General features: G+C 38.6%; 3 protein-coding genes across 4 annotated transcripts; 1 reads left to right on the forward strand and 2 right to left on the reverse strand.

The window, feature by feature from the left end:
- The first annotated feature begins 4,028 nt into the window (after positions 1 to 4,028).
- On the forward strand, positions 4,029 to 6,454 carry LOC127804690 (protein STRICTOSIDINE SYNTHASE-LIKE 5-like). The gene is given in 5 exon segments (XM_052341627.1): positions 4,029 to 4,104; positions 4,107 to 4,504; positions 5,159 to 5,466; positions 5,570 to 5,705; positions 5,898 to 6,454. Coding segments are annotated over 5 exon segments (1,182 nt in total). The 5' UTR covers positions 4,029 to 4,043; the 3' UTR covers positions 6,177 to 6,454.
- On the reverse strand, positions 6,262 to 9,503 carry LOC127804689 (butanoate--CoA ligase AAE1-like). 2 transcript variants are annotated; one of them, XM_052341626.1, is made up of 3 exons: positions 8,978 to 9,503; positions 6,968 to 8,448; positions 6,262 to 6,862 (listed from the first exon to the last, which is right to left on the reverse strand). In XM_052341626.1, the coding sequence occupies exons 1-2, from the start codon at positions 9,314 to 9,316 to the stop codon at positions 7,009 to 7,011; spliced, it is 1,779 nt and encodes a 592-aa protein (XP_052197586.1). In that variant the 5' UTR covers positions 9,317 to 9,503; the 3' UTR covers positions 6,262 to 6,862; positions 6,968 to 7,008. The 2 variants fall into 2 exon arrangements, with proteins under 2 accessions (XP_052197586.1, XP_052197585.1); XM_052341625.1 differs by having other exon boundaries at positions 6,262 to 8,448.
- A 4,370-nt stretch (positions 9,504 to 13,873) lies between these two features.
- Positions 13,874 to 16,052, reverse strand: LOC127804318 (isocitrate dehydrogenase [NAD] regulatory subunit 1, mitochondrial-like). Its single transcript, XM_052341174.1, has 4 exons — positions 15,296 to 16,052; positions 14,817 to 15,056; positions 14,625 to 14,703; positions 13,874 to 14,526 (listed from the first exon to the last, which is right to left on the reverse strand). Exons 1-4 carry the CDS (start codon positions 15,911 to 15,913, stop codon positions 14,252 to 14,254), a joined length of 1,212 nt encoding a protein of 403 aa, XP_052197134.1. The 5' UTR covers positions 15,914 to 16,052; the 3' UTR covers positions 13,874 to 14,251.
- Between the last annotated feature and the right edge of the window lie 313 nt (positions 16,053 to 16,365).

Below are 16,365 nucleotides of genomic sequence, written 5' to 3' on the forward strand. Positions count from 1 at the left end.
TGGCAATTCTCTGGAGTTTCTGCACATAACCTACCTTGACTTGACCCAGCATCCTACGGTTGTGATGTCAAACAGATCGGGTTGGGCCAGCTCAGCCTGGGGCCCCCATTAGCCATAAAGGGACTGGTTGAGATAGACCCACTTGTTTATGAGATGGGACTCAAATCGATCTGTGAGCTCGCCTAAAACGGGTCAAGCGAAGCCTACGTATCACGCTCTCAACTTAGGTTGTTTGAAAATAGAAAATATTTTTAATACGAAATAAAATTGTGAAAATAATATTTTTTAAAAAGTTAAAAGAAATAGAAATACGAGATAAACTATAGATTTTTAAAATATAAGGATATATGTATTAAATAGTCAAAACTATAAGTGTTAGAATAAAATAAGTAGTAGTGTATTTAAAATTAATTTATAATTTATATATGATATAAATAGTATTATATGTTGTAAACCTGACTTACAAATGCAGTGAAGCTTAAAGGTTTGGAGTAGATAGAGAGAAACTCAAGTGTTCGCTATTCTCACCATTGACCTTTTGGAGTAGATAGAGAGAAACTCGAGTATTCGCTATTCTCGCCACTGACCTAGCTCGTCGATCATCGTTGACCGTCGCTGCATTCTTCATTTATGCTGTCGTCATTGTCTCTCTCACTGTCAACACATCTCCTTGCCTCTCTCATCGCCGTCGACCCATCTCACCCCGCTCTCGCCGTCGACCGCCACTATATCCTCCATCTTATTAGGGTTCAACGGTTGATGTCGCAAGAAACACGTTTTTGTCTACTTTTTGTAAATTACAAAATAGCCCTAGAATGTTTCACAATTTACAAAAACGATCAAAATATTGTTTCAAGCTAGTTTTGTCATTTTCGAGACAAGAAACAACTCCAAAATGGGAAACATGGCCATTTTCGCCATTTCCGTGCTTCTTAGCTCCCAACTTTAGCCAACAAATTGAGCTCAACAAAAGTTTCAAGCTGACCAATTTTTAAAATAGTTTAGAATAATTTTAAAAAATATATCTATTTAATTAATAATTACGATATAAAAATATTTTTAAAAAATAAATTTCTACTTTAAAATAAAAATTTAAATGTAGAAATTAAAAGTTTAAAATTGAAACCTTTGATAGTTACTATTTCACTTTTAAAGTAATATTAAAATTTATATATATTAAAATTTTTAAAAATTAATTCATATTTTAAATTTAAACTCCAACAATAGTATCTAAGAAACATATGTATTTAGAGTTTTTTAAAGTGATTGTGCCTTTTGTGTATGAAATATAAATTTTCTTATAAAAAAAGTGCAAAATTATGTGTGAAATATAAATTATTTGGGATTTATTGAATTTATGACATTGTCTATATAATTTTTAAAACATTAGAGTTATTAAAATAAATATCAACCGTTCAAATTCAAAAATTAATTATTTATAATTTTAATTTTAATAAAATTAAAATTTAATTAAACCCAATGGATCGAACCAAGCCAAGCCCTTAGACGAGCTTGGCCCTGTATAAATGGGGGCTTGACTCATCATTGATTGAAGCGACCGACCCATTTAACATCTCTATCCTACAACTGCGATATTTATTGTGAAAAGAAGTCTCGTGCAAGTGTAAAGAAATGTTAAGAAATATGTAGGAGAATATTTTCTTATGGGGAGCTTATTTCACCAAAACTTGACACCGTAAGTGGTTTTGTTATGGGGAAGGGAGGAGAGAGGAAGGGAGTGAGACCATGCTATCTCAATGCTTGTCATTAGAGAACAAGAGAATGCTCTTCTATTGTAGATAATTTTAGAAGATTATAGAAGTTGTTAATACTACTAGTACTAGAGAATTCATTCATGCATCTTTTAAGTCAACAATTGTGAGACAAATGTTTATAAACATTTGTATTGAATTGTATTGTAATACGCAACAAAGCAGAAAATTCTAAATATTCTAAGTGCAGCATATAGGTAGATAGTTATCCTATATATGCACGTAGGTGAAGAGTCTTCAGTCAAAAGAGTCTTTGTATCGGCTTCTCTCATCAAATCAATAGCCCTTCTTTCTATTGTTCCTTCAAACCATTCAAAACCAAAAATATTATAACCCATAAAAACGAAATATTATATTACTTCCTTGGTTGAGTAAATTAATTTTTTTGTGTTATTTATTAATTTTATTTTAATTAAATTGTTTGCTTAATTTCACGAGCCTCTTTATTTAGGAAAATTCTATTCATAACCCGTGTTTTTACTCTTCACAATCCAAACCTCATAAAATTCCACACTAATTTTAAAATTCTTATTTTACCCCTCCCACAACCCAAAACTCACTTTCTTCTCCGATCGTCAGCCTCCACCTCGTCTCTCTCTTTCTCTCTCGCACACACACACAAATACATACATATGCCCCCACGAGTATAGCACGGTTAGTTCTCATGTAACAGATTACACCCAAGAATGCAAGTTCGAGTCATGACAATCGCAGTGTGTGAGTTTCATCCTCCTGTAGAGGTAGCTCCTTGTGGGCACCATCCAATGTGTCTCTTACCTGGTAGGCTATCGTGTACCGTGATTAACCCATCCCACGTGAGTGGGACTTTATGTGATGGGCCCTTAAGGTAGGAGATTACACCCAACAAATATATACATATATATATATACACTCACACATACCTATATAAATATATATATACACACAACATGATCGCGACTACCCTGGCCACGGCCATGAACCCAACACACACTTATATAAATATATATATATATATATACACACACACTAACACACAAAAACATGGCCGCGACCATGGAAACCTCCGCACCTCACGGTGCAGGGGTCTTAGCAAGCCCCGCACAGCGAGGTACGGTGGTCTTTTAAATTTTTTATTTTTTTATTAATATATTTATTTTTTATTTTTTTAAGTTTAGGCCTTTTAAAATTTTTTAATCTTTTTTTAAAATATCATTAATTTCATATTATTCTCACACATATATTTAAAATGTGAAGTGTAAAAATATAATTAATATGAAAAATAACAAACATAATTAAATTGCCATAGATAAATTGCCAAATAATATAAATAAATAAATTTTAAATATCTGTATTTTAAGTAATTATAATTTAACTAATTTTAAATTTTAAATCATCTTGTTAAATTTTTAATACTTAAAAAAATTAAAATTAATTAATTTATCTTATTGAATTACTTAAAGATACACATGATTTAAGTATTAAATCATCCTAATTAGGTGTTGAATTTTTTATACATAAAAAAAATTAAAATTAATTAATTTATCTTATTAAATTAGGTAAAGATACATATATTTAAAAAAATTATTTTAAATGATGGTAAGATTTTCAGATATGTGTATCTTTAAGTAATTTAATAAGATAAATTAACTAATTTTAAATTTTTTTAAGTATTAAAAATTCAATACGATGATTTAAAATTTAAAATTAGTCAAATTATAATTACTTAAAATGTAGATATTTAAAATTTATTTATTTGTATTATTTTTTAATTTTATTTTATTATAATAAAAAAATTAATTAAAAACTAATTAAAAAGGCTCCCGACTGCCAGCAGTCAGGGCCCATCGTTCTCCGGCTCGGGCCAGTCGGAGAACGCTGGGTTTCCCGACTACTATCATGGCTGCGGTCATGGTTTTTGTGTGTATATGCCTTTGCATATATATAGAGAGAGTGTGTGTGCGCGCACGCGCATGCGTGTTGGGGGAGTCGACTATGGTGGTTGCATATGTGTGTATATATATATATATGTATGTATTTGTGTGTGTATGTGTGTGCAGGAGAGAAAGAGAGAGGCGAGGGGAAAATTGGTGGTCGGAGAAGAAAGTGAGTTGTGGATCGTGGGTCGTGGGAGGGGTAAAATAAGAATTTTAAAATTAATATGAAATTTGATGAGATTTGGGTGGTGAGAGTAAAAAATGCGGGTTATGAATAGAATTTTTCATTTATTTAGAAACTCCGAATTCAATCTGATGAGAATTTGTGTGGTCTTTAACCAAACAAGCAAAAGCAATGTCGCCGTCGTCGTCTGAGCCAACCCCGCCGTCTTCTTCTCCTTCTTCTCCAATCAAACCAGGAGGAGGAGGACCTTATGGCCCTCCATTTCTCTCCTCTCCGCTCTCGCGCCTCTACTCTCCGCCGCCGTCTTCTACCAACTCTTCTCCTTCGACCCAGCTCCTCTCCCCACCCACGAGCGAGCTCGCCGGCCCATCTTCGTGCCTAGCCAAAACCCCCGTATGCTTCGCGGCGTAGAGTTGATCGGGGCTGGGCATTTGCCGGGACCGGAAGACCTCGCTTACGACCCCAAATCGGGACTCTTGTATACTGGTTGTGTAGATGGGTGGATCAAGCGAGTCACGGTGAACGAGTCGGCGGCGGACACGGTGGTGGAGAACTGGGTCAACACCGGCGGCCGACCTCTGGGACTCGCTCTTGGACACCAAAATGAAGTCGTCGTCGCCGATGCTGTTAAGGTTTGGAACTTAATGTGTATTGGCATATTATTACTTTACCCGATTGGATTTAGGTGTTTCAGTGTTTGGCTTATCCGTCTGACCGCGAAATAGCTTATAAGTTACCTTACGCAGCTTTTTTTTTTTTTTTTTTTTCGCATACGGTAACATTTAAAGGCTTAAATGTTACCCAACTTTTGAAATTAATCAGTAGCATTTTCCAGAAATTGCTCCCCCACTTTTTTCGAATAAACTCTTGGCAGTTTATTGTATTAACCAAGCAAAAGACAGATTTTTCTTCACACATAACTTTCTAATTTTCAATCCATCCATCTCCTTCGTCTTAATACCTTTGTCGTTACCACCTCCTTCCAGCTTTGACCAGCTCCTTTGTCGCCGTCAGTCACCACCTCCAGCTTCACCGTTGCCATTGGCCGCTGCCTCCAAATTCATCCCCATCTCTTTCATCTACTACCCTCCTCTCTTCTCGTCGGCCGCTACCTCAACTCTATCAAGTTTTAAGTTAAACATATGACTATATAATAACAGTTTAAAGTAAATTTATTAAAAGACATTATTAACTATTATCTAATTTTTAAATTTTACACTACTTAAAAACTGTTGAAAAAAAGGCCAAACACCTCCTTAAGTCTCTGAGTTTATACATGAACGCAGGGGCTGCTGAAAGTAGGAGCAGATGGTGAAATTGAGCTGCTCACGGATGAGGCAGAGGGAGTGAAGTTCAAGCTAACAGATGGCGTGGACATTGCGGAGAATGGAATCGTATATTTCACAGATGCATCGCACAAGTACGGAACAAAGGAGTCCATTTGGGACTTTCTGGAGGGCAGACCACACGGCCGACTCCTCGCCTATGATCCGTCGACTCAGAAAACCGAATTGCTGCTCTCCGACCTCTACTTCCCCAATGGAGTTGCAGTCTCCCCAGATCAACTCTCCGTCGTCTTCTGCGAAACCCCGATGTGGGTAACTCAAATTGAGTTAATTCGGATTCATTCTTCTTCTCTCTTTCCTGTCTGAAACTGGCAGTTTCTGATTGGATTTGACGACTTCTTGAATGTGCAGGTGGAGGTGCAGGAGATACTTCATACAAGGCGAGAGAAAGGGATCTGTTGATAGCTTCGTTGAGAATTTGCCCGGAATGCCAGACAACATACATTATGATGGAGGAGGAGCACATTACTGGATTGCAATAGTATGGGTGCGTATTTATATGAAGGGCTTGTAGGGTTTTTGAAACTTGAAATGCTATTTGGGGATATAATAATGCATTGTATATTAAAATTGAACCCAAGATTAGAACAGTATTTATAACAATGATTTTCAGAGTGCTAGTTTGCCAACCAAATTAAAATTACCCTTACCTTATCAAAATACATAATGACTTGGGCAGGGTACTTCATTTTATTGGGATATGGCACAGAAGTACCCCTTTATCCGAAAGTGTCTGGCGATGGTGGTGAAGTACATGGGGCGACTAAAAATGGAGAAGAATGGTGGGATTCTGGCTGTTGACCTGCAAGGAAAACCCGTAGCTTTCTACTTCGACCCAAAATTGGCCATGGTTACCAGTGGGATAAAGATTGCAGATCAACTGTATGGCGGTTCTGTGACACATCAATACATCATGCGCCTCAACCTGACCCGACATCCCGCTATCTCCATTGCTTAAAAGGAAGGATAATAATGCTGTTCGGTCTGAATTCCAGGCCGAGTGAGTGTGTGTGTAAGGGACCAAATGAGGTGCAATTTCGGACTGATCAGCGCGGTCCTTCAAAGAACTATTTACCCGAGTACTAGCTTGAAGGGTTGAGGGTTGTACTTGTACTATTGTACTTGTTCCTGTAAAAGTATTTGAATGTAAACTTGTATGGAGAAACAAAGAGTGCCTTTTGTAGCATAATATTATTAGAGATTGTTGATGGCAGAAAATGTCACCAAAATGAGACATTTAAGTGGCATTCATTTCTGCATCTCATTCATAGGATCACTTACAGTTATATTGCCTTAAAAAAATTTATTCAACGTTTACAGATAACAACCATTATATGTACAATTTTCTGGTTAGAAACATGAAATACAACATAACAATTTCCTTTTGAAGCACTATGTTTAAATGCCACCTGGAACTTCTAATCCAATATAAGCGCTCTGCCTCTGCTTTAGGATCTTAGCCTATTTCATTGCTTCTCCCGACAGCTCCATAAGAGACAACATCGGACCCAACTTTCTTATTCTGTTTCCTGCCTACAAAAGTAGCCAAAAATTCTGGTGCAGGCATGATTTTGTGAAAGCCATATCTAATATAAGGAGAGCTTCCCATATGGACTTGTTGGCATCATCCAAATTATATTTTGACTGAAAGCAGAAATCATTCACAACAATGCGATGGTAAAAAAGCAATCTGAATTCAGAACTGGTACTAACAAAATGCACACACCAGTTTTCAGCTTGTAACTTTACCTCCCGATGCAATGAAGCAATGCGACTGCTTATCTTCCCACTCAAAAAAGGCTGCCCAGTGCTTTTGCCCTCTCCCTCAAAAGGAATTTCTGCACCTTTCCAGTTGAAGTTCTTGGAATATCATCAAAAATGACAGTCCTGGGTGCCATGTAATGTGGCAAATGATCCCGGCAGAACTTGATCATTTCTTGAGCGTCAACATTAAACCCTTCCTTCAACTTCACAAATGCACAAGGAGTCTGTCCCCAGTGATTATCAGGTCTCGCAACAACTGCAGCTTCAAGGACTCCTGGATGACCATGCAACACGGTCTCTACTTCTACACTGCTAATGTTCTCCCCCCCAGAGATTATAATATCCTTTGACCGATCCTTAAGTTCTATATACCCATCTGAATGTTTCACCCCAAGGTCACCACTCCGAAACCAACCACCCTTGAATGCTTCTTCTGTTGCTCCGGGATCCTTGAGGTATCCACTCATTACAGTATTTCCTCTGAACATAACCTCGCCAACTGTCTTTCTATCAGCTGGAATGCTATTCATGGTGACTGGATCCTTTACGTCTACTTCCTCTAGACCAAGATGTTGAACTCCTTGTCGTGCTTTCAACCTTGAACGTTCATCTAGAGGCAAACAGTCCCACTCCGGCTTCCATACACAAGATGTTCCTGGACCATAAGTCTCTGTAAGTCCATACAAGTGGGATACTGTGAATCCCAGCTCCTCCATCTTGAAAATGATCTGAGGAGGAGGTGGTGAGCCCCCTGTCATAACTTCAACCTTGTGAGGAAGTGGCTTCTGGTCACTGGCAGGTGAGTTTACAATCATGTTCAAAACAGTTGGTGCACCACCCATGTGTGTCACCTTGTGGAGATCAATGCTCTCAAAAATGCCCTTGGGAGAAACCCTTCTAAGGCATATATTTGTGCCACCAAGCGCAGCAACTCCCCAAATAAGGCACCACCCATTGCAGTGAAACATGGGCACTGTCCAAAGATAAACAGGCATGGACCTCATCTCGTGAAGTAAAACAGTTGCAAGGGAATTGAGATAGGCACCTCGGTGATTATAAACAACTCCTTTAGGACGTGAGGTTGTGCCAGAAGTATAGTTCACACTAATAGGATCCCATTCACTTTTTGGCCGTCTTATGTCAAAATCAGCACGTCCTGTTGCTAAGAATTTTTCGTATTCATAAGCTTCAGAAGTAAAGCTCAATGGCAAGGAATCTGTAGATTCAGGAACTAGGACAAGACTAGGCAGTTTTGTTCCTGTACTTGTAAGGAGGTCAAGTGCTCCACGAGCAATTCCAAGGAACTGGTAATCTACGAAAATGATCTTGGCTTCTGAATGTTTGAGTAGGATTGAGAGCATGGCTGAATCGTGGCGCGCATTAAACGTACACAGAACAGCTCCAGCCATGGGGACTGCAAAATGCAGCTCATGCATTGCAGGAATATTAGGGGCTAATGTTGCTACCTGCTCAATGGTTTGGAATTTAGACATGACAAATTACATCTGCCATTTGTAAATGTACAGAAAATTGATAATGAGGTACAAACACAAACCAAATAGCTATGCAGTTTCCTGAATTTCCTTCTTGATCACCAACTTAAACGGGGAAGAAATTCCAAAAATAATACGTAATATCATAAGAACAAGAGGGCAAAATGTCGAGAGTGCACATGATTCACAACATTCTGAAGCATATCATACCAACTGGAACGGATTGTCCCGAATGAACCTCACTTGCTACTCCATAAATTGCATCGCATTGAACCAAACGCTTATATGTCAAATTACAAAGAGAGTCAATGGAAGAGAAACGCATGCAATTTGGCAAGTTCCCTACCATGAATCAACTAATTCACCAAAAGAACTAACTCAGAGCAAAGCCAGTAAGATCAAATTCCACCGGGGCCAACAAAGAAACACCCCTAAACAAAGGATTCACAAAATCATAACAGAAAACGAGGATATATTAGATGAGTGGGAGAAGCAAACTCACAACGTCTCCGCGGGAAATACCCAACTGGGAAAGAGCAGAGGCGAGCTTGACACACCGTTGATGGGTCTCTTTCCAAGTGTACTTTACAGAACCATAAACAATCGATGTCCCGTCCCTGTAAACCTTGGCCGATCGCTCCAAGAAGCTTATCGGAGACAAAGGAACGTAGTTGGTGCCGCGCCGGACAACACCCTCCGGCGATTCCCACTGCTCCGGTTCAAGATTATCGGAAAATTGACGAGTCCATATGGGTCGAAATCGGTTCGCACCGCCATGAATATTAATGAAGCGTCGTGTCAAAGACATCAAAGAGCTCTTGATGACGCGATTCATGTTCATGGTGGCAGAGAGACGGAGAGAGAGAGGGGTGAATATCACTCAAGTGGTAGATATTTTCCAATTATCCGTTATTTTGCAGGATTTTTTAATTAAAGGTGTCTCCGTGAAGAGGAAGAGAACCTCCATGACCAACCAGAAGCTTAGCTTGAAAAGATAATATAAAAGACGAGAGTAGGAGAAAAGAGAATAGGAGAATTTCTCTCTCTCTATATATATATCTATAACTCTATCTGGTGTTAATTAGTATTTATTTATATACAAGATGAGTAAATGTCACCTAAGACATACAATTACAACAGCTTATACAGCTGGAACAACAACAAACTAATAGCTACTCAATGCTACCAACAAACTAGCTATGACAAATAAGGATAAGCAATCCTAAGTTGACAGAGCCACGAGAAAATTAAGTGAAAAACGCTAGAGAGCCCGAGGGCTTATCGACGGATTTATCGAAAGGGAGTAAAAAGATCATTTTGCCCTCACGCGCCTGCTCTCTCCCTCCCCCTCCCATGGATTCCCTCGCTCTGCACGTCTCTCCTATAATGGTTGCCAATTGCCTCTCCATCGCGTCTCGTTGCAGTCGCTTGGCCTTGTCTCTGTCGCCTCTCTGCCATCGTCGCCTCACCTCATCTCGTCAACAGTTGTTGCATCGACTGTCGGCGAGGTGAGATGAGGCGACGATGGCAGAGAGGTGATGAAGAAAAGGCCAGGCGACTATAGCGAGGCGAGGCGAAAAAGGCGAGCAGTGGCCATGGCAGGTGAGAGGCGTAGAGGGGGTAGTGGCCCGCTTTGCAAATTTGCAAAGTGGGCGAGGGTAAAATTGTCTTTTTGCCCATTCTCTATGAGCCTCTCGATAGACCCGTCAAGCCTATGTAAAACGACCCAAATTAAGTTACACTCTTCCACACCTGACACCCCCTCAGCTTGGAGGAAGAGGTTCCAATTTCCCCAACTTGGAAGTAAGGAAGTGATGTTGAGAAGTTTTCGAATTATGTGAAAATGTTTTGAGAGTCGAGAGGCAAAGGAAACATGGACGCGTTCAATAAATCCCTTCTTTAGTTGCTCATGGACAAGATGATAGTTGATGTCCAAATGTTTGGTATTATAAATAATAATTTACACAAAATAAGGGTGAATTGAGTATTTTTTTAAAAAAAAAATAATTTAAAGACCCTTTATATAAAGAAAATTGTTTGATTTTTTTGTTAGCCTTTGAAAGATAATTATAAAATAATTTGTTGAAAGACTTAACTCTTACTGGTTAAAGAAATAATGATGCGAATATGACTTAAATAAGAATAAGTTCTATAAAATAAATTTTATAGCTTTGATTATAAACTTTAAGGGTGTATTTGATAGCATTTAATTAAAAAAGAAAATATTTTTAAATTTATATGAAAAACAAAAATTATCTCTCCCCTATATGAAATTTTTTATGGAAAAGAGACAAAAACATGTTTGAATGATTGTACCATAGAATTCAATTATATGAAAAATATAGTGTGTAAAATACTAAATATGAAATTTAATTCTTTGGATGTAAAATTTTTAATATATTTTTCATATTATCAAACACACACAAAATCTTAAAAGTAAAATTTAACTTGTTAAAATGAAAAGTAGAACACCAAATTATTCAATTGAGAAAGACAAAATACTTGATTTGAGCACAACTCCCAATCGATAACCATCAAAGAATAAAGGCTTGATACTATGAAGCCTAACAAATACTCTATTGAAATATTACGTCAATGGATTGATGAAACAAGCATAGACTTAAGTCTTTTCACTCAATTGGATGGCTATTCTACTTGATTGACAAGCACAAAAAGCTTGACATAAAATCTTAATTTTTTTATTAGTTAAATCACTCAATTTTAAAACTATAAAGATAAATATGAGATGTATTAGCCTTTCCAACATATGATCACACGAGTATTATTTTTGAAAGTTGGTTTAAAATCACTCGATTACTTATATAACTTTACTTCAAATAAGATACTTGAATACAGTAAGTTTAATTATTTGAATTTTTTATTACTAACATATGAGCACTCAAGTGATATTTTGAAAGTTGGATAAAAATTAATTTTTACTATCATTCACTCGATTATTAAAAAACTTTAATAGAACAAAACAATAAGATATTCTAATAACATATAATTTTTTTTTATTACAAATAAGTTAAATACAATACATGTTACTTAGCTTAAAAAAATTTTATTTTTAAATTTAAATAAAAATCATTCTACTTAAATCAAAAGATAGCGCATAATACAAAAATGTACCCTAAATTGTACAAGAAGTTGACTTAAAACATGAAGCTGTGAAGGTACGGCAGGGCAGGATGGATGATGTAAGTAGAGATGATAAAATGGGCTTGGCTCGACATGGTGGTCCGTTGGGGCTTGGCTTGGCATCGAGCTAGGGCCAGCATTTTGCTGGCCTATTTAAGGTCGGGCCGATTTGAACTGGCCTGCTTGGCCCGCTAATCGGCCACACCCCCCCCCCAAACAGCCCTCTCCCAAATAGCTTGCGCCTCTCGCTCTCACCCTCTGTCTCGCCCTCGCCCTCGCCCGCGCCCCTTGCTCTCGCCCTCGCCCTCGTCTCACCCTCTGTCTCGCCCTCTCCCTCTATCGCCCGCGCCCCTCGTCCTCTCTCGCTCACTGTCTGCTGCTGCTCGCCCTTGCTCTCACGCCGCTTGCTTGCTGTTGCCTAGTTAAAGGTAAGTTCAAGTTTTATTCCCCTGCCAAGTGTGATTCTTTTAAATGAATTGTATTAATTTTGTGTTAATTATTTATAGTGTAGATGGCAGGTGTAAGGGAATTGGCCTGCAACTAAAGAAGGAAGTAGGTAAACGGAAATGGGTCACATAGTCAAAGTGGACTAAATGGCCAAAAATGGTATCAAACAGAAAAAAAAAAAAAAATCTGGTCGGGCTGGGCTGCCCCGTTTGGCCCGCGAGCCTGTGTAGAGCCGGGCTAGAGTCAGCAATCTGCTGGCCTGTTTTTAAGCTGACCGATTTGGCCTTGCCTGCTTAGCCCGCGGGCCGGCCCAGCCCGGCCCGTTTTCCATCTCTGCATGTAAGATTCTTACTTAAAAATTTTGGATATTATTTACTTTTTTATATGGACCTAACGTACTTATGTAGGCATATTTTTTTATTTATTATAATTTTTATAAGAGGTTATATATGTTGTTTAGGTTTTCTAATTATAAGCTAATTATGATATTTTTAGTAAAAAAATTATTATGTTTACATATTTATAATTTATGATTATGAATTTGAAATGATATCTAATATTAGCATAGTTGGTGGTGCACCGGACTACACCCTCCGCCGCTCCAAGATTGCCGGAAAATTGACTACTTCATATGGATCGAATTCGGTTTACACTGCAAATAATATTAATGAAGCATCATGTCGAAGACATTAAATTAGAGTGCGATTTTGTTCACCCCTTTAACAGGATGAACATAATCCCAGTACTTTGAGGATTAAAAATAACATAAGGACAGTACATACTCACCTTGGGGTGAACAAAATCGCATTTATTAAATTAAAGAGCTCTTAATGTAAGTGATTCATATTCAATGGTGGCACAGAGAGAGAGGACAATGCTGTTGAGTCTTCTTTTAAGTGCTAGATAGATGATTTCAGATTTTTAATATTATTCATGATAATACATACTAAGTGAGTTTATAGTAATGTGATAAATTGGATTATGTGATGGAAAATGTGTTGCTGACGAGGTACTAGTTTAGACAAAAAGACAAAACTCGCTTAATAATAACCCTATTTCATTAGGGATTATGAGTAGAGAGACTAATAAAATATTATTATTATATTTATTAATTAATATTTAAAACAAATAAATAAATACTTAATTAATATCTCACTATAGGTACTTCAAGTACCTTTTTGCCAACCATACAATTTTTGTGATCTCGCCGTTTTCTTCAACCCAATTCCCTAATTAAAGCTTGTTTGATTCAACTCTTTTTTATCTCTAGTGGATACGTGGGCAAGGTTAAATTAGAGAAAAAAATAATAATAATGAATGCCTCCGAGATGTAGATTAACTGGTAGTAATGAAGAATATGCTGGGGTGTTATTCTTTTGGACCCTCAATTTCGTGTTCGAACTCTAGTCAAGAGATAGTTCAAGTTCAGCAAACAAAGAGTGACCTTGAAAATAAAAATACTTGTCACCATCACGTTTATGGTTGTGCTAGGTGTCGAAACTTATCTTCTAGATTCCTGATTTATCTCTCTTACTGAAATGCGTGAAGCCAAACAACGAGTGCACTCGTGATGATACGTTAACAAAAAAAAAATAATAATAATAAAATAAAAAAGCTTGGAGTGATCCTACTTTTGGCATCCTTTTTGGTGGGAAGTTGAAATGTAAATCTCAAAACTTTTCACATTTCAAATATAAAATTTAAAACTAAGGTGTCATGTAGAATTCAAAATTTATTTATGTAACAATATAGGCAAATAACTGAAAATTCATTTGAGATTTCAAATAAATAGTCAAATGGCATTTAAAATTTCAAGCATAACAATATAATAAATTTAACAATTTAAAAACATAAAGAAAATTAAAAGGCCTGGTAGACGAGGGCTGGCTTGCCCATTTAGCAAGGCCACGGGGCCATGTCGAGCCAACCCCAGGTGTAACGCCCGCCCTGACGCCCAAACGTGGCTCAGCCCGGCCGGGGCATCAGGCCAACTTTTTCACAATTAAATTGCTTTCAGTGACAATTATTTTTTCACAGTTTCAATCCTCTCTCTGAGATTGAGAAATTATTCCAACATGCATCCAGAACGCCAGCAAATTATAATGGAAGTGAAAAAACAGCCGGCGGAAAGAGTTGAAGAAGAAGAAGAAGAAAGAATTATGAGGTCTGTGTGATGAGGAAGAATTAATTAGTCCAAGGCTGCAATGACTGCGTCAACCACCTCCTGAGTGGTGCTCTGGCCCCCTACGTCCTTTGTCCGGTGCTTGCCCTCCGATACGACCCGCTTCACGGCGGTTTCTAACCGGTCGGCGAAGGAAGGAAACTGCAGATGTCTCAGCAGCATGGCTGACGATAGAAGTAAAGCCACCGGATTTGCTTTCTTCTTCTGCAGTATTCTCTCGTTCCCAACATTCCCAGCGGAAGCACCTTGCTCGAATACCGCGTGATCGGCCCCTACGTTCCCTGCACAAACCCCCCACAAATTTCTGTATGCTTAAGTATCTGGTGCTCCCGAATACCCGATAATGAATTTATTTGGTTTGGGTAAGGTACACTCATACCTCCTGGCATGACTCCTGTGCCGCCAGCAATGCCAGCTGCGGTATTTGCAACCAGATTGCCATAAAGATTGGGTGTGACCTGCAAAATGAAATACACAACTGATCATATATACATACATATAATATCATTCACTCAATCAATATTCAATCAACACTGAACAACGACGATATATAGCAATAGCATGAACTTACCATGACATCAAATTGCTCGGGCCTGGAAACAAGCTGCATGCAGCAGTTATCAACAATAATTTCACTGTATTCGATTGCAGGATACTTCGTTGCAACTTCTCGGCATGATTCCAGGAACAGCCCATCTGCGAGCTTCATTATGTTTGCTTTGTGAACAGCCGTCACTTTCTTTCTGTTGTTCAAGTACGCATACTCAAATGCGTATTGCGCGATCCGCTCTGAGCACATTTTTGTGATCACCTATATAAATAATTAACAACATTGAAAATGCACATCACAATTCGCATACAAATTAAACGGAATCATTTTCCAGGGCACAACATATATTAACAGCGGATTCAAATTCGGAAATCACATGCACGATCCCCAAACAACAATGTGACATGGCATCGCTAGATCGAGATCGAAATCGAAATCGAAATGTCTTCAAAGATAAACTCAGACGGATCAAATTAAGATTATATAGCCATGCACGGTACCTTGAGGCTTTCGACGACGCCGGGAACGACCTCGTGCTCGAGGCCGGCGTACTCGCCTTCTGTGTTCTCCCGGATCACGACGATGTCGACATTCTCGTGGCGCGTCGGCAATCCCGGCAGATTGAAGCAGTGGACGAGCGAGGCGTAGAGATCGAGCTCCTTCCTGAGCTGCACGTTCAGCGAGTTCACGCCGCCGCCGACTGGAGTCATCAACCCTCCCTTGAGGCACACCTTGTTCTTCTTGATCGACTCGATCACATCGTGAGGCATGCTTTTCATGTGGCCGTGGACTTCGTACCGCTCAAAGAACACCGGCGCGTGCATCACCTCCATCACTTGCTCGACGGCGCCGGTCACCAGAGGGCCGATTCCGTCGCCGGGAATCAGTGTCACAGCCCGGGGAGTGTCGTCGCCTGGTCGAGGCATGTAGGTGATGGATCGGGTGGGGCCGAGGTGAATTGGACTATCCAATGATCGACAGATTCGTTTCAGCAGCAGCGGCAATGCGGTGCTTCTCGCCATCGGGTCGAGACAAATTGGGTTCGGATTCTGGCTTTGATGAGAAATGAAATGACCGTTAACGATCCGGCTTCTACGAGCTATGAACAGAAATGGCATGAAATAATTCCTTGAGAAAAAGAGCGAAAAATTAGATGCGGTAAAAGATCCGATCCTTGGTGTAAACGTAATCAGAGAAAGATATTGTATTGATTATTACTGATTACGCTTTGATTGGCAGTGATCAGGCGGCTGTGGATATACGATTCCCGTAATTGTGGATATGAGTGCCCACTGGACCGTGGAATGGGTCAAAGGTAACCTCGCTCGGTCGACACTCGTTTGAAAATAGTTTTATTTGAAAACAATTGAAGAAATTAAATAAAAATACAAGTAAGCAAACGGAGTGTATTTGATATGAAAATGCTTCTATTGTGAATGTGGTAGGTTTTGTCTTTTGTTATCTTCCTTGAATAGAAATGTCAACCATGTCGATTTAGCTTGCAGGGCAAGACAATTAGAATTATATATGTTGAACTTCCATGTCAAGATGTTTTACATTTATAAAAGGG

The sequence above is a fragment of the Diospyros lotus genome, chromosome 6 (genome assembly GCF_014633365.1).
Source record: "Diospyros lotus cultivar Yz01 chromosome 6, ASM1463336v1, whole genome shotgun sequence".
In the NCBI taxonomy this organism is placed as follows: domain Eukaryota; kingdom Viridiplantae; phylum Streptophyta; class Magnoliopsida; order Ericales; family Ebenaceae; genus Diospyros; species Diospyros lotus.

Bases quoted from the DNA above. Each gene is read 5' to 3' on its own strand.
- LOC127804689 (XM_052341626.1), bottom strand. From the start codon at position 9,316: ATGAACATGAATCGCGTCATCAAGAGCTCTTTGATGTCTTTGACACGA. The intron at 8,449-8,977 runs GTGAGTTTGCTT...ACCATTGAGCAG, and splicing joins GTATTTCCCGCGGAGACGTT to GTAGCAACATTAGCCCCTAA.
- LOC127804318 (XM_052341174.1), bottom strand. From the start codon at position 15,913: ATGCCATTTCTGTTCATAGCTCGTAGAAGCCGGATCGTTAACGGTCAT. The intron at 15,057-15,295 runs GTACCGTGCATG...TTATTTATATAG, and splicing joins GCGTCGTCGAAAGCCTCAAG to GTGATCACAAAAATGTGCTC. The intron at 14,527-14,624 runs GTATGAGTGTAC...GGGTTTGTGCAG, and splicing joins CACAGGAGTCATGCCAGGAG to GGAACGTAGGGGCCGATCAC.